The 24,901-nt window shown below is 33.9% G+C and overlaps 1 protein-coding gene across 1 annotated transcript in view; it reads left to right on the top strand.

Moving 5' to 3' along the window:
* The window catches only part of LOC118198080 (uncharacterized), a 122,421-nt gene that overhangs the window by 39,415 nt on the left and 58,105 nt on the right, over positions 1-24,901 (top strand). Inside the window, exons 10-16 of the mRNA XM_035369677.2 lie at positions 2,097-2,376; positions 6,794-6,941; positions 8,106-8,251; positions 11,231-11,599; positions 12,655-13,263; positions 18,642-18,689; positions 24,123-24,605. Coding sequence (XP_035225568.1) covers positions 2,097-2,376; positions 6,794-6,941; positions 8,106-8,251; positions 11,231-11,599; positions 12,655-13,263; positions 18,642-18,689; positions 24,123-24,605 — 2,083 coding nt within the window. The remainder of the gene's footprint in view (positions 1-2,096; positions 2,377-6,793; positions 6,942-8,105; positions 8,252-11,230; positions 11,600-12,654; positions 13,264-18,641; positions 18,690-24,122; positions 24,606-24,901) is intronic.

Consider the following 24,901-nt stretch of genomic DNA (forward strand, 5'->3'; position numbering starts at 1 on the left):
TGTAACTATTATATTAACTCCTAGAGAGCGCGTCCCCAGGTGGTGGATCGGGGAACACCTCCATAGGTTTATCCTTGGGTGGTAGGAGGGAAATAAAACACTTCCCGCGGATCAACAGGCAGAAGTCCAACCTCTTCGAGGCTCTGGCAGCTTCTTTTTCTATGAATTGTGCAATATCTACTAGTCAACATTTTTCGTTGATGCCAATGTAGATGCAGTTGCCAGCCAAAGACTAATCGGTCAAGTTAAAGGAAACTCCATCCCGGAATTGAACTTTGACAAAGCCATATCGACTATGACAAATCACTTAAAAGGTATGAGGATTTCTGCAGACGGACAAAGTAGTCACACCACATTTGTCCTCATTGCCCAGATGACATCCCACTGTCTCGCCATCACATCTTCAGCTGCCCAGCAATCCAGGCCAGACTGTTTAACATCGGCATTGAAGACCCAGTGGACCTACTTTATACTGATAGAGCTGCCGAGGTTGCAAAAGCTGTCTTTGACAGCTTCGAAGCTATATAATTGCCCTTTGTCATAGACACGACATCATCATCAACTAATATATTTAATAATTTGTACATCTAGAAATAAACAGAACCATTTGTATCGTTCTCTCTATTGCTTACGTATTGATCCAGTATTCTAACTGATGCAAATAATTACGTTATTTTATTGAAATCGCTTTTTGTATTTCACCATATTTTCAGTCCTATCCGTGGTCCGCCGAATCCTAGTAGTTCGATCTGGTTTCAAATCCCATCGAATACCGTAGGGGCTGATTGAAGAGGCAATTTTGCGGTTTCTTCGAAAACATAACGTAAATATAAGACAGTTTTCCAGTTACAGATTTCGTTCTTCGCAAAAGCAATTTCTTTTTTAGCCTTAGTCTGCTTTGTCACAATCCAAATAAATCTGAAATTCAGATTTGTAATCTACAGTTTAGATATATCTTATTCATCAAAATCTTCACGCTTTTCCCAAGTTAGTGATTATTTTAGTTACTCATGTAAAACAAAATATTGCTATAGTTGATTTGATTTCGCTTAGATTTTTCAGTTGTCAGACTAGTACTTTTATTCGATTCGGTATGTAGAACTATTGTAAAAAATATTACATTGGCCCTTTCTTCATTGTACCACGTTTTACAAGACTATTAAGCCATAATCAGCATACTAATTGTTACATGAAACACATAACGTTTTTTAGAGCGAACTTACAGAATAAACCATTTTACAAGAAGCTGAGTTTCAGAATTTTACGGAATTCTTCTTACTTCACTTTTGACTACTTCTTGGTTCCGCTACATTAAATTTCATCTTAATTTTTAACTCTAATTCAGTTAGAATTTTCGTGGAAGCTGAAATATAAACATTTATTGGAAATTACTGTTGCCAATCGTAACTAATAAGTAAAAGTAATGAAATTTATGCAGTTTACGATTCTACATTCTATGTGCTCCTATATTATTTTAAAGGATGTCCCATAACTTTTAATACATTTAAAAATCGTACAAATTAACAAACGAAGCATACAAGCCTGGGGTTTGCCTTTCAATATTTGTTATAGAAATGGAATTTGGGGACGTGAGGGTACAGTTTAATTCAAAAGTATTGCTCTGTATAAGAATAGAGAAAAAATTCATATTTATTGTACATGACATTTATTCGTCTGTATTTGGTAGCATAGTATAAAACTACTAACTGTGTAATAGGCAGTAAGCTCTACGGTGCAATCTTATTTTAAAGAATTTAAGTTTACACAATTTTGTGATATTACTGATGGAGCTTATCTGCTGGCAAAATTTGATTTAAAGTGAACCTTATGTCTTAAAACATTTAGCTTCGTAATAAGTTATTAGGTGCAAACCGCACTGTAGTACACTAACTTTTCGATTTTACGATTTTAAAATACACCCATAATCACGAGACACTTCGCGTTTTTATTTTGAGAAACTATCCTACCTGGACATGAGATGTACGAGTAGAATTTAAAAATTCTGGAAAATCGCAATGACCTATTTTACTTTTAAATCTAGCACGTGATATATTTGCCTTTAACAAAAAACACTAATCTGTTGACTTTTTTGACAGAAAACTTTGAAAGATCAGGCTTCTCAAATTCAAAATATACAGAAGGTTCTGAAAAACGCAGTTCGATCTGAAGGGGATCAGACAATTACAGCCTACCAAACCTTTGAGGACTTGTCTGTTACTGGTGGTACTGTGGTTAAAAATGTGTTAGCTAACGTAAAAATCGAATGGGAAAATTCGGATCTGACTTTAGAAGAATACAAGCGAGGCACTATGGAACTGGAGAAAGCTGTCGAAGAACTAGAGAAATGGGTAGAAGAAATGGATCAAATAATACCAGGTTTGTGAATAATTTTAATCTGAATTTAAAATTGAACCCGTCTGAAAAGAATATGGAAGATAATTTTAGTACATTATAAAATATTTTGTGTAAACATTTTTGGTCCTGCTAACTCTTTAAGGGACAGGAAAAGGCAATTAACTTTTTTAGCAAAACTCGTTTTATTTACTACATCAGGTGTTTTAATGAAATTGTTTGCGACAATCGCACATATTTGTCCAAGACACGTGAAAAAAATGACCACTTCTGGTCGTTAGTGTCGGTGGCCACCGCTCCCAGAACACATCCCTACAAATCAGTCTCTATGGGACTCGTGGAAACAGTTTTCTTTTTCAAACAGAGTGCAACTTTGCATGTGCTGCATTCGCACACTGTTCTTACAGGCTTTCTTGGTGGTGCAGCATAGTGTTGTTGTCTTCGATGGCTGATGCTTATTTTCTTGAAGACGAATTGCTGCATCGACTACTAGCTTATGTCTCTTGATTGGAATAACTGGTTTTTTCACTCTTGAACCACCAAATTTTGAAATTCTAGCCATATAGTATTTGTCAACACCCGAGTGAGTAAGACTTTCAATAGAAGAGGTGGTTACTTTAGGTAACCAGTGCCCTTCAAAGAGTTAACAAGTATACACATCTTTCAACACTCAATTGATATTTGGTAGGTGGTATGGGATTCGAGGTGTTATCCATTTATATTTACAGCACTGCATTTCAGTTATGGAAATCATTCATGAATGCAATTTTATTTAAACACTATCTATCCTGGAACAGCGAAAACTTTAATAGACGACCATCGACAGAAAGAAATGAGGATGTTAATGTAACTTTAATAACAAAATATGGAAAACACCAGCTCGCGAGGCTGGTGTTTTCCGTATTTTGTTCATTCCCAGAAGGGAGAATCGTTTCGTGTTAAAAGAAACAAAATGCATGAAAATACATAGTTCATCGGGACCATTGTATTATTTCGTTTTATCCGATATTTCGGCTCCCCAGCGGCCGAGCGGTAAAGACGCTGAACACTAGTAGTTCGGTCCGAGGTTCGAATCCCGCGAACGGGATGACTGTATGGACGTTTTCGTGGTTTTCTCCATGTGTAACGTGTATACGAGCCAGTTTCCCTTAGAAAGTTCTCCACAAGGCATCCCTCCCTTTAGGCAGATAGCCCTCGTGTGCTTTGTCGTAATTGAATAACTCATAACCCGATATTTCGTCTGAAGCGTTTCCGCATTTAACGCATTTCACTGTATTTACCTCATACAGCTTAATTTCTTCAGTATTTGTTTTCACTTAATGGCTTGGGCCATCTCTGAAAGACTAAATGCACGACTTATGTAGAAGTGCCTTCGGAAGAATTTTCTAAGGGCGTAAAATCATAATTATGTTAAATAAGAAGCTAACCACAATTTCATGCAGTTCACGTACTCACTGTCGGTAAATTTTTGGATATATTAAGTTTTTACGAGTTGAATCACTCATTTACTGAATAGTTCACGTTAATTTTATGATTAAAGTAAAAATTATTTTCCTGTCATGCTTAAACGGAAAGTCAACCAATGTTGATGGAAAGAGAAAAGCTTAATAAAACCATTGACACTCCATCTTCTACCTTTACAGGGTATTCTGAGCCAAGCTACTACCAAAAGCTCACACCGGCCGAGCGGTAAAAGCTGCTGAACACTGGTAGTTCGTTCAGGACTTCGAGTCCCGGCGAACGGGCTGGCTGCATGGATATTTTCGTGGTTTTCCCCATATGTAACGTAGAAACTAGAGTTTCTTTTAAGTCACTCCACGAAACATCCTTCCCTTTCCGTGTAGTTACCTATTCGTAGAGCACGTAGTACATAAAATTAAAAAAAATCTGAAAGCTTTCAAATTTTATATATGCCCAGAGGGGCATTTAACATTTTGTGTTGCTTTTATTTATTTTTTAAATATGTTCTTCGCACTTAAACCATAAAATTCACTTCAACAGCAATATCACAAAATATTAAATAGCGGGCAGGGTTTTCGCTAAGAAAGCACAAATTTCCAAAACTACTATGAGAACAAATTTTTTTAATGTAAAAATTCTCCTGGTATTTCGTACCTGGGTTTGTTTTCTTTTGATATATTGCCTTAATTTCTTTGACATATTTTAATATGCACGTATATATACGTTCTTACAAATATCACAAAAAATATTCTAGGCCGTATATATACGGCATAGTATATTTAGCCGTATATATACGCTTAGAGGGTTAGATATCACTGAGGACTGGCAACAATTTGAAAAGTGGAACGCCGTTTATAGTCGACCAACACAAAATGCCCAAACGAAATTAATAACCCTTCTGGGTAAATTGCTCCTTTGCGCTAATAATATCGCAAAGGAAAAATCTGAATTTATATTTTTCTCTCTGAATATAAAGTTTGGTACGTGTGAGCCATTTCTGTCGGTTACACTTTGCAATTCAAATATGACATGTAAGTATTATGTTCTTAGAATATTTATTTCAAATAATTCTAACGTATTTAATTAATCATTAAATAACTAATTTAAACTAAAATTAAACAAATTATGAAAAATTTCTGAATTTTTAGATAAAATTTACCACGTGAAATAAAATTGGATAAAGGATAATATAGTCTCTTATTCCATAAGTTTTTCGTTGACGTTTAAAAAAAATACACATGTCTGAATGCAAATAATTATAAACTGCTTTATTTCTTACTACAATCTGATACGAGAGGGCGTGTCAATTCTGATACAGTTCATGGCTATGTAAAAAAAATTAACATCTTCATAGATGTTCATCGATCAATCGGGATCTTTTGTAATTAAATTTCAATGGTTTACAACAGCTGTTCACATTTCTATGAGAAGCTGTTCACATAGAAATGCAATTCCAAAACCAACCGATTCTTCTTAGTGTAAAAAATTCGTCACTGGAGCTTATTTATTTTTTGAAAAAGCGAATAATTAATAAAATGTATATTTTCAAACCATGTCTTGTAATAAGATTAATATCGCCTTCTAAATTAGCTTCATTTATAGATTTTATGGTGAGTAATTAATGTGGTTTCAATGGATATGAAAATAATATAAACTCGGACTTCAAGTAACAATAATCTTGTCTTCACAAGTCTCATAAAATCACTTTAATCCCGCATGTGGGCGGTGAGTTTGAGACCATTGGCGTAAGTGATAGCCGTATTGCTTAGGAGTCCTCAACGAAGGCGTTACTGTCATTAACCGTCAGTGTATATTGACATGTACAGCCGAGTTAAAATTTCACTTGGATACTCCTGGACAGCTGAAATATTCTTTTAAATATTATAAATTTAACAAATTATATAAATGTTGATATCTTTGGACACTAAATCATTTTGTGCGCTATATCTTCGTTCATAAACATGTGTTCGATATTGTAATGATTCTAAATTAATTTTCCCCTGCATTTCATTTAAACTTATTCCCTCGAATTCGATTAGAGATATAGTTCTCATTCAATTAATTCAGTTCTCACTTCGCGCAAGGAAAAACTACATAAAACCTCAAAATATCTTTATTAAAAATTGAAAAATATAGAAAATATAAAACGCTAAATACAGTTAAGACAGAACAACTAATTTTTACAATTAAAATTAGTTTCTAAGCAAAAACAAGCAATTCGGCCACCGGGCAAGGAAGATTTTTCAGTGCACGAAACTAAAAGTTTATTTTTGGTGCCACTTGGAAAAGAGGCACTGAAGTTGCAGAAACTGACTTAATTCACTATTCTGCTAAATTTTAAATGTAAACAAATATGTCTGCTATGGTAAAAAAAATTAGGCTTAGCCACACTTAAACGACTTTTAACTTGTTGGTAATTCTACAACTATTGCATGCAGAATCACTAAAGGCATAAAAAAACTTAATTGGAAGATAAGAACACAATTCAATCATTTTCAAACAAAAAATGTACAATTTTTCCAACATATCAGAATAAAAAAATGAGCTCAAAGAACCGAGTAACAAAGTAGGTATATATATATATATACACTTTTGGTGCGGCCAAATTGCAACCAAAAGGGGGAGGCGCACAACTACATGTTATAGCAGTCCTATATTCAAAATTTAAACGTTCTTGAAGCATACTCGTTTTTAAGTTATGCGACATGCATAAGTACATACGTACAGACGCCACGGAAAAAATCTCTTCAGAATCCATTTTAAATCCTTTTCGCAGCTGTTTTTGGGAGATGGTCGTTTATTCTGTCCTTATGCACAGATGTCCAGAAAAAACGTTGTTAAAATGCATCTTATAGCGGTCAAAATGGATATTTTCGTTGAAATATGATACCCGAAAATTTTCGCGTTTACAATACTCCCTTTACTTCGTACAAGGAAGTAAAAATGTAAAGCCATACTAAGCTAGTTATGTTTCTTTTAGATGTTGTACGAATAGACGAAGATAGCGTTATTAGTGGCACGAAGGTCTTCACTGGAGATGTTTCTGGTACATCGATCGCCGCTGTTTCTTTGAATCTAGACACAGTCAATGGAATTGACTTACCGAGGCTTCAGAAAAGCCTTTACAGGTATGATATCAATGTTAAATTCCTTGCTACAAAAGGTGTTCTACTCCATTTAAATAAAACAAAATTTTATTCATTAGAAAATAGTTTCGAATGTAAACGTATAAGTAGCTTGTTACAAACACGCTTTCTTCTTTATATAACGTAGAAGGTGGCTGTAATGAAATACTGAAAATGAAACAGAAGGAATAATTCGAGAATGTAGAAATTATATATTTATTTAATAAATTTAAAAAATCACTGCCTTTTAAGTTATCGGTAAAAAAACTTCAGAATGTGAAATATAAAAAACGTTGATGTTGTATTTGATTTACATTAATTCCTAGGTTTTGTTTGTTTGCGTCTGGAATTAATATATTACGGAAATTGTCTCATGTGCTTTTATTAATATTTTCTATTCGGGGACATGCTTTAAAAACGAATCTGTATAAAAATACAAATTCTACGATATAAACCCTCGGGAAAATATACAACGGTCTTTGATTGATAAGGAATAAATAGAACATTACATATCTATTTAAAGACCGAAATCATCAGTAAAAAAAATTAACTGTACTTTTTTTGCATTTCGCAGAAAGAAAAAATAAATATCTTTCAGATAACTCACTCTTGAATTAATTTTATGCAACGGAGTAGAAAAGCTGCTTCCAGAAACTTCAAAATCCATATATCCTATTTAACTGAATCTAATACTTCCTATTTGAAAATAAGTAATTTATTTTACTGCACTTTTTAGCAAGGGAAGTATACCAACTACACATTTATTTGGCTTCGGTGGACTAATAGATTACATGATGATGATGATGATGATGAATGTAAGATGTTACAGACAACAGTTATCCATTATTATATTAATTTTATAAAATGCACTACTGAAAACGATAGAATTCTAACTTTAGAGAAAGAAAAATGTTGTTGCTAGATGGCTAATATTTCATATATTACTGTCATATCTGGAAAAGTAACAATTCCAGCATATATGTCGAGGAATGTAGAAGCAAGATCTTTAGTTTTGTGTATTTCAATACATTAATCCCTTACTACCTTCAGTCAGTTCAGGCTTGTCCTGTTGACTAAAGGTAGTTCAAGTGTGGTCTCTCCATACTTGTTGTATTTTCTGTTTTTAATAATATGCTTTGTCAACAATGAAGGTTTTCTCTCCCTCAGATTGGACAAACCTCAAATGATTGAAGGTATTCTGGTCTTTCCCAAACCTTTAGTCGTAACTGGTGATTTGATCGTTGAAGGAAAAGTGAATGGCCTTGATTTTAGTGAAGATATCATGACCACGAACACGGTGCAAACTTCTCATGGTATGTAGCTCTGCTCATTGCTTTTGGTTTTCAGCTAACAACTGTCTTATCACCAGATTAATTTTTAGCCATTGAATCAGCTGGTTGGGACTAATTGGCAGATTTAAGAAATTCAAGTGTACATTATCATCAGTTGAATCCAAATGCATCTCAGAAACGTCTTGCGTAAGATTTCTTCCCGATATCTCAGTAGATGCAGATCTTTTCCCGAATAGTGTGTGAATAAGTATTTCCTTTGATCAAACTTATCTCTTTCTTATCTTGGCCTACCAGCTGCTGAGCGGTAAAGTCGCTGAACACTGGTACTTTGGTCTGAGGCTTGAATGCCACGAACGGGCTGGCTGCATGGCCGTTTTCCTCATGTGTAACGTGTGTACAAGCCAGTTTCCCTTTGTAAACCCTCTACGAAGGCAGATAGCTCTCAAGGCTTCGCCTTGACTAAACCAAACCAAAACTAATTATCTTCATTCTTAACAGTGATATTTTGTAATATTGATAGGAATACTTTATATTCCAGGCGTCCAACTGATATAGTGGTTAGCGTCGTTGACTGCCGTGCGAAGATCCCGGGTTCGAATCCTGGAGATGGCATGGATGTTTGTAAATGTAATAATGTCCGTCCGGCATGGAGCACTCTAAATATGCGGGGAACCGAAAGTCCTCTCGTGAGGTCGGTGGTAGGGGAAGAGGGTTGGGAGACTCGGATTGCTCTCCATCAAAATTGGGGGGCGGGGCTGAGCTAAATCGCACAGTTACCTGTAAGGTGATTAAGGCTGTTGCCCAACGACTCTCCTTGCCACGAGGATTGGTCTTAGAAATTTTAAAGGCACACCTCCGTTTGAGAAATGTAGGTTATTATATCGCGTACTGCTGGGTGCCTGGACACGCTGGCATTAAAGGCAATGAACTTGCCGATATTGCAGCAAAATCTGCCGATATTACCTCAGAAAACGATGTCCCTTTTACACACATGCGGAATTACATTAGAACAAAGGTCTTGTTCAGGTGGCAAGAATTCTGGGAATGCCAAAGTGTGTACAAATGAAGGCAGGTAAAACCCAATTTGGAGTACTGGGAGTCGAGAGGGAATCGGAAGGAGGATGTACTACTGACTCGCTTACGAATTGGTCAGACACATCAGTACCTCTTGAAAGGAGATATTGAGCCTATTTGTGGCACTTGCAACGTTCCCGTTTCAGTCAATGATATTTTAACCTGCTGTCCTGCTTTTAGTCAGAAACGTGAATTTTATTTTAACTCTACGAATATTAACTTAACAGATCTCATTGGAAGAAACCCTCACATCAACCTCATAAGTTTTTTTAAGACATCTCCTTTTATCATATGATGTCAACTACATTTTATCCTACTCTACCTGTTGTTAGAGCATTTTTCAGTCATTTCTGCCTGGACATTTTAAAGTCATTTCTCCATGCCTTCATCAGTATTTCACGTTCATTTCATCAATTCACTTGATACTTGTTTAAGCATCTTGAATTTTACTCACCATTTGTCTGGCGCATAATAACCCTTGAGGTTTTGTGCCATTTAAAAAACCAACCTTGCCACGAGGAATTTCGTGAGCTTTGGCTGACGATAGGGTCAGACAAGTGCGCATTAGTCAAAAACAACAAACTTTATATTCCTGGATCATTTCAGGTTTGGTTTATTTGATTGTGGCAAAGCACGTAAGGGCTATCTGTGTATGCGAAGGAATGCCTTCAAAGAGTATTTTCTAAGAAAAACTAGCTCGTATTCACATTGCACATGGATGGAAAAAATCATGAAAACGTCTATACAGTTAGCCCGTTTGCCAGGATTTTGAAACCGTGTCGAACTACCAACGCTTAGCAATTTTACCTCTCGACGGGTGGTATATACACAAGATCGAATATTAAATGTAATTTCGATTTGTTATAAAAGAGACCGTAGACAGTTTTTATGGATTCCAGCTGCGTTAATTCACGAAGGCTTTTGATAAATCCTTATCACTGGATTTCTAGCAGTCTTACGAATTTATGCTAAGCACTGAATTTTTTTATAAATAAGACGTAAGTTGATCCACCTCGGGTCACAAAATGTTACACTGTGGGCCGCAGGTTATCTAACCGTTAACTATATCACCATCATATCAGTTCATAAAGCTTCTGCAATATTTGAATCTTCAAAAGTTCCAGCGGTAGCTCTGAGGTTTAAACTCAACTGTGTAACAGTTAAATACTTGTTACAGATGGAAGTTTTGCTCACGAAACGATTTTAAGGAGCAGTTGCCGCCCCTCCCTTTTTAAGACATTACCTCACTTTGTAGCAGAAGTTTATGTTTAAAACTTTTTCAAAATATTAACTGTTCTGAAATATTTAACTGTCCGTTACTTTTACAGCAGCTTTTCCCCCATCGGCCGAGCTGTAAAGTCGTTGAACACTGGTATTTCAACCTGGGTTCGATTATACGCGAATGGGGCCAGTTGCACGGAAGTTTTCGTGTTTTTTCATGTATAACGTAGATGTGAGCCAGTTTTCCTTAAAATCCCTCCATTAAGGCATTCATTCCCTTAGGAGGCATCTATCCCTTAGGTAAACAACCTTAGTTTTAGTTTTGCCATTATCAGATAAACAAAATCTGAAATAAAATTTTGAGAGCCAGTTTCTCTTAGAAAATCGTCCCCGAAGGCATCCTTTCCCTTAGTGCTTTGCTATAATCAAATTAACCAAACCGAATCATAAGTTATCTGAAATTTACAACTCTCTCTACTTATTGGTTGAAAATAATTGAAGACGAAATATTGGAATCATTTAGTTTTAGTAGATGGCATATATATTTCATATTGTTTATATTGTTATATTTTCATATTGTTAAATGTTTTATAATTGATGACTTCCTTGAATTCTTAACGTAATATATTGGATTTAAATTTGAAAAAATTAAGGTACTTTCTCATATGATTTTATTCTAATATGAATTCCCTTTTTGTACTCTAGCTACCATGGTCTTTGAAAATAAACTGATCGTCAGAGGAAACCTTGATGTAACCGGAAAAATAAATGACATCGACTTCGGTAACGAAGTAGTGACTTTGGCCGGAAATCATGAAATAACTGGAAAGAAGACATTCCTCAACGGAATAATTGCAGATAATGTTGAAACAAAGGTATTGGATGGTGTTGATATCGACGATCTGTATAACCGGGCTTTCACTAAGAGTGGAAAACAAACAGTTCCAGGAACAATGACGTTTAATGGAGGCCTGCAGACTAACAATATAATACTCCATGGTTTCCTCAATGGTTACAATGTTTCTGAATTGGCAGAGAGCATTGTGAGGATAGACAAGCCAGCAATCATTACAGGTATTACACATGAAGCAAAAAATAAGTTTTAAGTTACCAATGTTAGAATATTTTTGGCTTTTCTCACTTTTCATGAATGAATATCAAATTTAATGAAATCTCAAAATAATTAAATATTTTTAAACATCTAGAATTTATTTCTAGATGTTAACTATTCTGGGACCAGATTTCCTTCATTAAGATAAGTGCAATATAATATGTTTGGAAGTAATTCTTTTAAAATGAGTTTTAATATATGTTTTCATACTTTTTCGGTTTCGCTTGTGGCATCTGGTTTCTGTTATTGGCAACTGATCGAGCAAAAGAGGTTTTCGTGGTTTTCCCACATTTAACTTTTTTGTTTACAACTTCTCTTGTTTTATAACCTGCATGAAAGTATATTCTCTTATACAGATGGAGGTGAAGTGCTTTACTCTAATTATAATCCCCACCCTGCACGCTTTGGCAACCACAGCCCTTATTCCACACAGTCATTTTCCCCTACTGAATATTTTGGGCATTTTTCCTTTTGCGCCATTTTCATATAAACCAAAAGATAAGGATCAGTTAATAAATAACTAACTTCTGCTCCCCTGAAGATATGGATCGGTTAAACATCTAACCTTTACAATAATGTATGACTTGAAATTCTTTCTCTTCTTATTTGCATACCATATTTTGAATATTTGCATGAAAATCGGGTGAAAGAATTCTATACTTTCCGTTCAACAGGTAATTTCTGCATCCACTATTTCCATGCTTTTGCACTTTTGAAATCTTATCAAAATAATTCATAAAAAATTTTACGTAATTCTAATTGAATAATTTAATGGTTTATAGGTTTTGCTAAATACTTGTGTTTAACTATGGCTAAACATTTTAGAACTTTAAAATAAAAACACATATGTAACCAATAAAAACAATCTACGTTTACAGTTCTTTCATATTTTGTTAAAAGCTAAATATAGCAATTGAATAAAGCTACGCAATGCAGTGTTAAAAATGTTTTTTTAAATTTTGTAAATGTGTTTGAAGCGCAAATCTCTTGAAATAATTTCATGTTTCTACTCTTTCAGGGCATAAAACGTTCTTGGATGATGTAACTATTCTTGGTGCTCTAACAGTGCATGGTACGGTCAACGGTCTGAAAATACCTGAAGATCTTTTTCTTACAGATATCGAACAAGACGTACAAGGAACCAAGGAATTCCGTGGTACGGTGACAGCATATGATGTGTCAGTTACAGGCACAGTCGATGGACTTAAAATTCCTGATGATATTGTCACATTATCTAAGGATGAAGAGATATATGGAACAGTGTTCTTCGAAAAAGGTATCCATGTAAAAAGAGATATTATCGTGGAAGGCTTGGTAGACGACGTTGACATATCTGAACTCGCCAAAATGGCGCTAAAGCTAAACGAAACTAGCACGTTCGAAAACGCAATTTTCCATGGCCCTGTCACAGTCACCGGAGATGTAAAAGTTGGTGGTACGGTAAACAATGTAAATCTAAAAGAGCTGGTGAAAGACATAGTGTTTAAGGAAGATTTACCTATTGTCATTAATGCTCCTAAACACTTTAAAAAAGTGCATGCTAATAAAGTGAACTTGGAGGGTATGATCAATGGGTTCAATATCACGGTGGATTTTATGAGAGTTCGTGGTGAACAGACTATTAACGGTAAATAATTTCTATTCTCACGTTGAATGTTGACATGTACATTTCTTTGAAACTTTATATCGGTTCTTTTATCAAATACTTACCTTGTTCCCTTCAACACATTCTGAATAAAATTACAAAATTAAAGTTTTATATACATGGTGTTCGGGATAAATTTGACAGTTTCGTAAGGAAAAAGAAAATCCGCTTGTATGAGTAGTAGCGAAGGTCTTCATTGAGTGCAAGCTTCATAGCAGAGGCTGCAACTTTCATTTCACGTGACAAAGCCCGAATTCCAATGCCAGGGTTCTTCAACACCTGTTCCTGCAGATTTGCGAGGAATTCTGCTGTACGAACGCAATCAGATCGTCTGCTAGGGATCTTTCTTCTTGCTACATCTTCGTAGTCACCATTGCAAGTCTCTAGTTCATGCCTAATTGTTTTTACTGTGTTCAGGGAGCATTGGGCAGCAGTCATAATATCCTTATTTTGATGGCCGGCACGAATCATCATGATGCAAGTTATTCTCTTCCATGATTCAGGTGGGTTCCAGTCATCCATCCTTTCTGACATCTTGTATATGAATGAAGAAGGGTCCAAACTTTTAAATGACGAGTAGTGTGTATCAATACCTCCAACCTACGGAAAAATATAATCAGTTATAAATATGTCAAATTTATCTAGAACACCCTGTAAGCAGTTTTACTTTCGCTAGGGTTGCATATGTACATTCAGACAGTTCAGCAAAATTGATTTTACTAATCATTTAAGAGTTTAACTTAACAGAATGCTTAAAATTTATCTGAAACATAATAATATGCGACATCTAAAAGCTAATTATGGAATTATACAGACTATTACTACATGAATAATATACTACATAAACTACTAATATCTGTTTTACTTGTAATAGTTCCGCTTATTTAAGTTTCGTGATTGACCGTTAACCCTTAGCGCTCCGCATGTTTTTGTACCACTGCCTACCAGCAACTCCGGCACATTTTCGCAACGGAATGCAGCATCCAGAATATCTGCATAAATCTCTTTCTTGTAAATATTTTACCAAAGAAAGGGATGTGACTATTCTCCTTAACTGACCAATAATCTTGCATATTCGCCAGGGGTATCGTACCCATATTGATAATAACTCCAATAAAAGCCCAAAACTCATCCTCTTCCACCGCACGCCACGTTTCCCAAATAGAATTACTAGATATTTCTTTACTCTTTAGAACATTTTCTGCGTAATTGTTGGTTTCTTTTATAATTTCATTTACCAGTTTGTTTGTGAAAAATAATTTGAAATATTGTATCGGCTGTACAATATTTGTAGAAATTTGTGGTCCAGTGATCTTTGGCGATACACTAAAATGTATTCTATCCGGAATATCTAATTCTTCCGTGACATCGCGCCATTCGTCTAAGTCTTTCGCCGACTCTTAGTTTTCACTTTCAATAACTACCATTCATCGTCTCTTTGCTAGTATAATTTCTGAACCAATACTTGAAGTGACAGAATTATAATCAACATTGTCTTCTAAAATATCTTCTAACAATGAAAAATCAAACACATCTTCACTATCACTCAACTGTATATTCTCATCACAATAATTATTTTTCTCCATGTTGCTAACCATAAAATGGGTCAAATGATGTTTCAATCCTAACAGTAGCGAGACTGAGCACGTTTTAACTACAGATAACAATTGCCAACACAGACGATTCCGTAACATCTTAAGCCTAATCATGCTAAAAACATTGGGATCCGTTTTCGTGGTATTCGTAGCGGAGCCAACAGAGCGCTAAGGGTTAATTCTTAAGTTTTAGTTTTTGAAACATGTTTTCTTTCTCCCATAGTAGCTGGAAAATGTAAATTCTGTTTGATATTGACTCAGGCACATGTGACCAGATAAGTTTTATAGCTGGATAATTTTGTCGAAAATTTATTCAGTCGGAAAATTTCACTAGTTCCTCAGGCAGCAATTTTTAAAATGATTAACTAATAAAAACGCACTTACCAGTTTAGAAACCTCTTAATTCTGCAAAACAATATCATCTGAATATCTATTCAGAAAAACATTACGTGAAAAATATCGCTTGATCGAAACCCAGTTTAACTGATGGTATGTTTTAAAACAAAGTGAAGCATGGTCTTAATTTCTAATTAAATTTGCTATTTATTTAAGTAACTTTCAATTATTTATTCAAAATCGAACTTTTTATAATGTAAAATGTAATCCTGTTTGCATGCAAAATGAGGGCACTGTAATCTGTTTTGAGGATAAACTTTAAATTCGTTGACATTCTTTGAAGAATTATGTCTTTTAATTCTCTACATCGAAACATGTCTCTGGAAGTAAATGAAAGTAAGAAATTGTTAGGCCATCAAATTATCAGAAACACTTGCAGTACCCATTGGTAATGGAGTGTATGATCAAATCGAACCAAGATTAGTGTACTATAAAAGCTGCTCTTCTCGATTAGACATATTTCAGCATGTGACGTCACTGACACAGACTGCTGCAAAGCTCGGAGCAGACCTATCCAAGAATTTGAGTGTTGGGAAAAGCATCACCTTGTATTTCTATTGACTTCAATATTCGAATCTTGTATTTCTATTGACAATGATTCGAACCATATTCAAAACTTTACAAAAGGACCAACTGCATGGACGTTTTCGTGGTATTTCCCTTATGTAATGTGAATATGAACGAGTTTCTTCCTGAAGGAATCCCTTCCCATATACAAATACATATTGTATGTTTTAAGTTAAAAACTAAGCACAAATTTGGCCATGCATTTTTGAGTGAATTGTTACTATTTTTCTGTCATCCTAGATGACGGGCGCAGTGTGCCCTCTGAGTCTTGTTACATTAATGTAGCACTTGGACATACACACGCAAATTATTTCGTTTATGCACTTTAAATAAAAGTTTAATGTTCTATTAATTTATGATAAAATTTATTAAGAAAATAACTTTTATTGAAATAATGTGGACAAATATTTCTATTTAAGAAAACAATTTGATCATTTTCTGAAATTTGTCGTCTTGTATTATAATCTCTCAGTGACGAATAAGATAAAATGTTTCATTGTACTTTCATCCCAGCTTACTTTTTCCAGAGCAGCGCAAACTCTTTGCATTTCCTTAGGAAATTCTTTAGAGCGGCTTTCAAGTATGCAGGGCCTACCGTACCACGTCAACACTAGCCCTACAACAACTAGCAGGAATTCTTCCCCTAGATTTGATAGTAGAAAGGGAGGCAGCTATCGTAAGGGTTACCAGGCTGGGTCAAACTTCAACACTCTGGGGTCATAGTTATCACCACTCGGACTACGAGGAGCAAAACAACTGCAATAACTTTCATCCAGCAGCTTTTAATCTCTCTGATGGTATCAGTATAAACGACCAACCAATTCAGAGGTACAGTAATAACCTTTTCACAGATGGCTCCAAAACTGAGAACGGCTCGGGCAGCGCCTTCTGTAGACTAGAAAATGGAGTTGTAACATTCGAGTGGAAAAGGAAATTAGGCTTGAACAACTCGGTATACCAAGCAGAGCTTCTAGTTATCAGTGCTGCAATTAGATATGCGAACAAATGTCAACAGGAGAAATTCTCCATACTCAGTGATTCTGCATCAAGTCTGACGGCTATCGCAAGTCAAAACAGCCGGAGTCCATTGGTATACAGAATTCAGAAACAGCTTCTGACAATGCCTATTTCGCAAAGACCCACTTTAAAATGGGTTCCCGCTCACACAGGGATTCAAGGCAATGAAGCCGCTGACCTACTGGCCAAGCAGGCAGCCAACTGTACGGATATATTAGAAAGACCAACTAAACTTCCTTGGTCTCATATTAAGTGAACAACTTTGACAAGTCTGCTACAAAATTGGCAAAGTAGATGGGCAGAGGTAGGACGAAGGACATTTCGCTTACTGCCAAAAGTTAACATGGAAATAAAGACCCACTGTGCTAGCCTAACACAGTTCTTGACAGGTCATGGACCATTCCCAGTATACCTGAACAGATTCAGACTTAAGGATACTCCTTTCTGCGAATGCGGAGAGGAAGGCGACACGGACCATTATTACTTCCATTGTGTACATACAAGAACCTGGCACTTGAAGAAACCAGCGGACTGTGCCTGGGCAATGTGGACGACTAACACACTCAAAAACAGAATAGCCCTTGATAAAATAGAGAAAATCTCAGAACACTGCCTAAGCAGAAACAACCGTGGATAATATTATAATGTTTCAAAAGTTCAGAACTTAAAGCAGATAACCAGAATAACGCTTAGTGCCTTGCAGTTAACAATATGTAAAAACTGTTATTAGTTTATAATATTCAACCTTGTTACTCTGGAGTCTTCCCCGCCGTGATGGTATATAATTCCGTTTGGTTCATGTCCGTGGTCGGAAGCCATCATAGCGGTGCACTCACTCACTCTTTAGAGCGGCTGTTAATGATGCCTGATGTTATGTAGTACATATGAAAAACTCATGGAGGGATTCTTGCAGTACTAGATTTAAAGCTGTTGGAAGGAATTTCTGTAATACATTTATAGCTGTCGGTTGAAAGTATATGCAGATACTTGTTTACAATATTCGTTCCAATTTTTTTGTACATAAAGGAGATGCCCGATTCCGACACCCTTCTAAAAGTGCAAAACTTTAGACCAAAATCTTCAATTTTTATCTTTTCACTGGAATGAGATTCTATCTTCTCTTTGTCAGTAACATAAATTTGTCTTGCTACAGTTACCTTGATTAAGTAAGCGTTACTTTGTTGACTACCTATTGTACAGAAGTTTCATCTTTGGTGAAAACTCTTAATTTTAGAATTCCAAATTTACCATGAAATGTATCCATTGATTCTGTAACTAAACGTCTTAGCAAGAATCGTTTGAAGTGATTTTTGAAGACTCTTTTTTAAACCCTGAACTCAATTTTATTAAGTACGAAATAGGGGTACCTGAAAACTTCATTTGCAAGAAGAAAAACAATTTTTAAGTGTCTAAAATAAGACCGCGAAATTTAAACGCGTAGAACTTATTATAATTCCAAGTAATGCAATAGTTGAATATACGTATTTTTATTCGCATATTACTGAACAGATTTCATTAAACTTTACTCGCATACCCAGTTTCTTTATCTTCGTTGATAAACTGTAACTAAAATAAAGTTCTTATAAGAATTCTTTAAACGTTTTGGAAATTTCCTATAGTTTTGTAATGAAATTGTCTCCAGGAAGAAGGAAACCTGTATTTTGAAATAAAACAGCAAGAAATGACTTATCTTTTAAAATAAGTATCTCTCAAGTTATGTTAATATGTTAATCTGAACTTAATTTTATTAATAGTACTCACTGAATTTTTTCCTCATTTTTGCAGGTACAACAATTTTTAAACAGCCTGTCACCTTTAACTCTATATCTATTGGTAAGTTCATTTTACCTGACTTTTTTTAGTAAATAAGAATGGGTGTAACAGAATAGAATAAAACGGTGTGAATAGTGAGAGAATAAGTTGCAAGGACTTAACCTACCAACAGGTGGCAAAGGAGCTAAAAATGATTTAGTTTTATAGATTCGCTTTTGCTAATTGTACCATTTTATTGAAAAAGAAAGAACAAAGTATATTATTTATTTCTCATTGTGTTGAAAGTATCGAATAATGTATGCAAAAACTGTTCTGTGATAACTATATGCTAGCCATTATTTACAAATTTTTAATAAGCAATTGATTGCAGAGAGTTTCTAAAAGTCGAGCGAGTTAAGTCTTCAATAGTAGAAATAAACATAAAGTCCCTACATAAGCACAACTTCTCATTTCGGTATTTTGTATGAATTTAATCAATTTGCATGAAATTTGAAATGTTTGAATTTTTTTATTTAAAATGTTTAAAATTTAATATAATAAAAGCTAAATTTAAATATAATGCAAATTAAAATATAATTCTTTTACTATTGAATAGAACTTAAAAGTCGGCAAAATAGCAACTTTATTTTTGGCATAGAATTTTAATAAAATTATCGATTTTGAGGGCAATAATTTCCACTTCACAGAAAAAAAAATCTGCTTCCTAAATTGTTTTGCTTTTTAAGAAGAGACATATTTCTGATCGTCTTCGAAATTGGTAGTTTTACTCAAACTTGTATCTCAATTAGGTTGCTATTTTTCCAAATTTTACAATGACTTATTTCTCTTCCAACCTATTTATTAAACAGAAGTTGATTTTTGATATATAAGGTAATCTTTGAAATACTGGATCCAGATCTGAAATCAGGTAATCCTTTTTAATCGCTATCTTTGCTTTCTATTAAAATAGCGGTAGTGAAATTGTTAGAGTAATTGAGAAAAAAGCGGAATAAATTAAAATTGTAGTATCAAGACTGGATTATACTGCTTTAAAAATTTATAGTTGCTTTGAGGATAACCTTCAAAGCATAATTTTTAAGAATCGTCTGGCTAATCCTTTCGGAAGATAATTGTATATACAGTGTCTCACAAAAGTGATTGCACACTTGTACTTTACAAAAGGAAACTGTAGTAAAATAAATTAAAAAAACATGTAAAAATTTTTTGTGGGTGTTTTTCATACTTAAATTTAGTAACAATTATTACATAACATACATTTTCTCAAAATATTAAAATATTAATTTAATAAAAATACAATTTTTAGAACGGAGCAAAAAATGGCTCACATAAGTGATGGGACAGTTAATTTTCCATCAAATATTTATCCAAAAATTTTACTTTTTAAAAGGTTTTAATATTTTGTTGGATTTCCTTTTACTTTTAAAACATGTTTAATCTTTTTGGGATAGATTTGACTAATTTTTTTGTGATTTCTGGAGTGCTTTTACCCCATTCTTCTTGAAGCACCGATTTTAATTGTTGTTTTGAAGAAATGGTGTGTTTGCGAATTCTTGATTCCAATTCTTGCCAAATATTCTCTATGGGATTTATGTTTGGAGATTGTGCTGGTGTTTTTATTATTTCAGGACAGTTATACAGCAGCCAGAGTCTAACGTTCAAAGCAGTGTGCTTGGGGTCATTGTCCTAGTAGAATTTAAAATCGTTATGAAGTTTCAATTTTCGTGCTGAAGATTTCAAATTTTGATTTAAAATGTCAATATACTTGTACTGATCCATTATACTGTCAATAAAAACAAGATTACCAACTCCAGCGGACGACATACACCCCATACCATAACTCCTCCTCCACCATGTTTTACTGTTGGCACCAAGTTCTGTTTGCAAAATTCTTCCCTGGGTTTTCTCCACACCAAGATTCTACCGTCAGAACCAAATATATTATATTTACTCTCATCAGCAAATATAATCGGAATTCTTATTTATGCTGGATTTTGCAAAAGCTAGTTTGAGTTTTCTATTCTTTTCACTTGCGAAGAATTTTTTCCTGGCTGCTCTACCGTGATATCTAGGACATCGAATTACTCTTCTAACAGTCTCAAGATTAACAATTACTCCATATAATGCTTGTAAATAAGCAGAAACTTTAGGAGCACACATTCTTGGATTTTTTTTTAATATTTCGAACGATAATTCGCTTTATTTCATTGGATAGCTTTTGATGGTCGGCCAGGTCTTTTATCCTGAATCATATGATTCTTTTTATATCGTTTAATGATATTGAAAACTGTTGAATGACTCAAGTTAACTGTTTCATCAGTTTCTCTAATAGATTTTCCACGTTCAATATGCAAATTAATAACTAATTTTCGAATTTCAGGCAAAGTTTCTTTTCGTTTAGCATCCATGGCTGCACAGAGCTAAAAAACACAAAAATTCCAAAACAAACTGGCGAGAAATACTGCAGACGATTTTATAAATTATTGCCAATTGCTTTTGAGTAAAAATAAAAACCCCCAAAAATATTTTTATTGTAGTACGTAGTAGTATCTAATAGTGTCTCATCACTTATGTGAGCCATTTTTTTGCTCCGTTCTAAACAATTGTATTTTTATTAAATTAATATTTTAATATTTTGAGAAAACGTATGTTATGTAATAATTGTTACTAAATTTAAGTATAAACCACACCCACAAAAAAATTTTAATGTTTTTTATTTTATTTTATTACAGTTTACTTTTGTAAAGCACAAGTGTCCCATCACTTTTTTGTGACACTGTAATTAAAGGTATACGAGTCTTTCATTCATCTACGCACTACATGTGCGCTGTTCCTTCTAAATAGCTCCCTTTTTAAAAACGTCGTATCTTGTAGTTGTTTCAAATGAAATCCATTCTAGAACATGGATATGTAAGTTTGCTACACCTCGAATGGGTGAACTGCAGCTCGTTAAACATTTTAACACATACCACATATTTCTTTATTCGAAGAAAAAATGCAAACTGAAAATTCCACGTAAGAAATTGTTTAATTTTTTTAACTCGAAAAATAGCAGAGCTCTCTTCCTAAAATCATAGATACAGTATGAGGCTACAGATGTTTTTACGCAAAATCCAGTGTAATAAGGAGCAACTTTTATTGCTATTAATCGCTGCTTAAAGCATACACACGTATTTAAGTAGGAAACACATGACGATATTTCTTGTGTGTTTTATATTATACCCTAATTTTAAGCATATTTTTTAAATTTTAACCTGAAAACATAAATTATCTTAAGAAAACTAACGTTTAATTTATATAAAAATTATGATATTTTAGAAAACATATACAATCTACATTAAATCTTAAAATTCATCTCTAATTCATGGTCAACATACTAAAGTTTTCTTAATATTTCAATTTAATCTAGCACACGCGGGCATTAAATGCTTAAGTATACAAGGTGCTTTTTTTCAAATTCTTACTCGTATTGCAAGAAAAGAAACTAACCAAATGCTTCATTTGACTTCACAAAAGTCATCTACATGAATAGGAATTCTTTACCAACAACCAATTAGCAGTTTATGAAATTTTCATTATTAATTTTGGTTAAATTAGCTAAATTAAAAGCATTTCTAAACTGCAATAGTCCTTCAGAATGGTACTTCTCTTCTTAAGAACGCAGTGGCACAAAAACCATAATTAAATGCCATAATTAAATGTAAACTGTCATTCTTCCTACTAAGATGAATTAATTTTCAATTAACTTCAATTTCGTGCTTCGTGAATATTAAATTTCGGTAATAATATAATTATTTAGACTGCAAATATCTGTTTAATTATTCCTTTACTTAAATTGTTAGTTGTTCGTAATTTTAGTTTACGGAAACTTTATCCTTTCTTTTTATGACTGTTTAACATCGTTTGTGAAAATCGTCTGCAAGACTATCTGCGCAGTCGCAAAGTGTTATCTTAAGAGTTTTTTTCTTTACCGATGTTATTGTTAAAAAATAAATAGGAAAATGGTTGTTCTAAAGATTTGAAGTTGTGTTTAATTGTTTATTAGGACTACATTTTTATATAATGATAAAACCGCATAGTTTCATGTTTTATAACTCTGCTCTGGTATTTCATTATTTCCAGTTTAAACTGTATAATTTAAAATTCAGTTTTAACGTGCTGTTTCAGCTTGAGTCATTTTTAGTTTTTTGTTAATTGGAAAATTTCTTGAATCTGAGTAAGTTTTTCAAAGAATTTCTATACTTTTTACTTCCTTGTACGAAGTAAAGAAAGTACTCGTATTGTAATCACAAAAAAATTTCAGGTATCTTATTTCAACGAAAATATCCATTTTGAGTGCTCTCGAATGCAATTTAACGATGCTTTTGCGCGACATCTGTTCGTAAGGACAGAGTAAAGGACTTTTTTCCCAAACGAAAATATGACACTGATTTAAAATGGATTCAGAATAGAATTTTTTCCTCCCGTCTGTGCGTATGTATCTCGCACAATCTAACAGCGAGTAGCCTCTGGACGTTCAAATTTTGTACACAGGACTGCTATAACATTTGGTTGCGCATTTCCCTTTTTGGTTACAATCGGCCGCACCAAACGTATATAAATATATATACCCACTCTGTAACTCGGCTGGAGCTCACCTTTTTATTCTTACATGTTGGTAACTTGTATATTTTTTATTTCAAAGTGATTTAATTATACTGTTTCTTACCTTCTGGTTAAAGTTTTCATACCTTTAGTTAATCTGCATGCAATAGTTGTAGAATTATAAAAAATTTGAAAGTTAAGTGCGGCTTAGCCTAATTTTTTTTAACATAGCAAACATATTTGTTTACGCTTGGCACGTAGCAGAATAGTGAATTAAGTCAGTTTCTGCACCTTCATTCTCTTTTTGCCGATTGGGACCGAAAGGAAACTTTTAGTTTTGTGTACCGAAGACTCCGCTTTCTTCCCCGCTGGCCGAATTGCTTGTTTTTACTTAGAAATTAATTTTAATTGTATAAATTTGTTTTAACTGTATTTGGCGTTTTATGTTTTTCTATATCTTTAAATTTTTAATTAAGATATTTTGAGTGTTTATGTATTTGCGTTGCCGCGAAGAGAGAACTGAATTAATTGATTGGCAAATATATCTCTAATGAAATTCGAGGAAATAAGTTTAAGTAAAATGGAGGAAAAAATTCGTATAATTTGATATTCCATACGAGGAAGTCATGTGTTGTACACATCAGATTTTTTGCTTTGTATCATTTAGCTGCTCGTAGCAAAAAAGTAATAATTCTTTCAAATCGGACCAATCTTTTTACGAATAGTGACGCTTAAATTCACGTATATTTCCGTATCTGAAATGACTGTAAAAACTTATTTTCTGTGTTTAACATTTGATTTTTTGAAAAACCAAAAGCATGTCAATGGTAGACATAATTTTAATATGTTTTGATATAACTAAGTATTTTAAGTAGTTATGTTTCTTAAATGCATTTCCATTATCTATTTCAGCAAATGGCATGATAAACGATTTTCGTCTCTCGGATCTCTATCAAAATCGTCTGACGTTAATTATCGAAGACCAAATTGTTGATGACATAGAATTTTCTGACCATATAATAGTTACAGGAGATTTAACAGTAGCTGGAACGATCAATGGTCTTAGCATTCCTGAAGATGTAGTCCTAATGAATTCTTTTCAGCCGATATCCAACAAACATTTCCTTGGTACTGTGACTGTGGATAATCTGATCATACAGGGAGACGCAGAGGTATCTGGACTCTTCGGTGGAATCAATTTGACACAATTCTACAATGAAAGGTTAACATTATCTGGAGACCAGGAAATTGAAGGCGATATTTCTATCATTAACAGTACGGTAGAAAACTTGGAGATTTCTGGATTGATAAATGGAATAAATATACAAGAATTCGCCAGAAATGTAATGTCCAAAACCAAGGACCAGATAATAACAGCTTCCAAGGAGTTTTCAGGTAAAAAAATTACATTTGTGTTTTTGAAGCTTAAAACAAAAATGTTAATTTACAATCCTAGTAGCGAAATATATTTATAGAATATTTACATATTGATAAATGTAAATAATCTTAGTCCTGTTTGGCACAGGTAATTAAAAAGGTAAAATTATTTTTAATTTAAATTATTTTCTGCTGAATAACTAAGCTTATTAGCAGCTGAGCGGTAAAAGTTGCTGTATACTGGTAATTGGGTTCGGATTCGAATCCCGGCGTTGACAGGTTTTGTGCCAAATTACAATAATCCAATCCAATCC

The sequence above is a fragment of the Stegodyphus dumicola genome, chromosome 2, assembly GCF_044657685.1.
Source record: "Stegodyphus dumicola isolate Sdum_Otavi_A_Nest chromosome 2, ASM4465768v1".
Lineage (NCBI taxonomy): Eukaryota > Metazoa > Arthropoda > Arachnida > Araneae > Eresidae > Stegodyphus > Stegodyphus dumicola.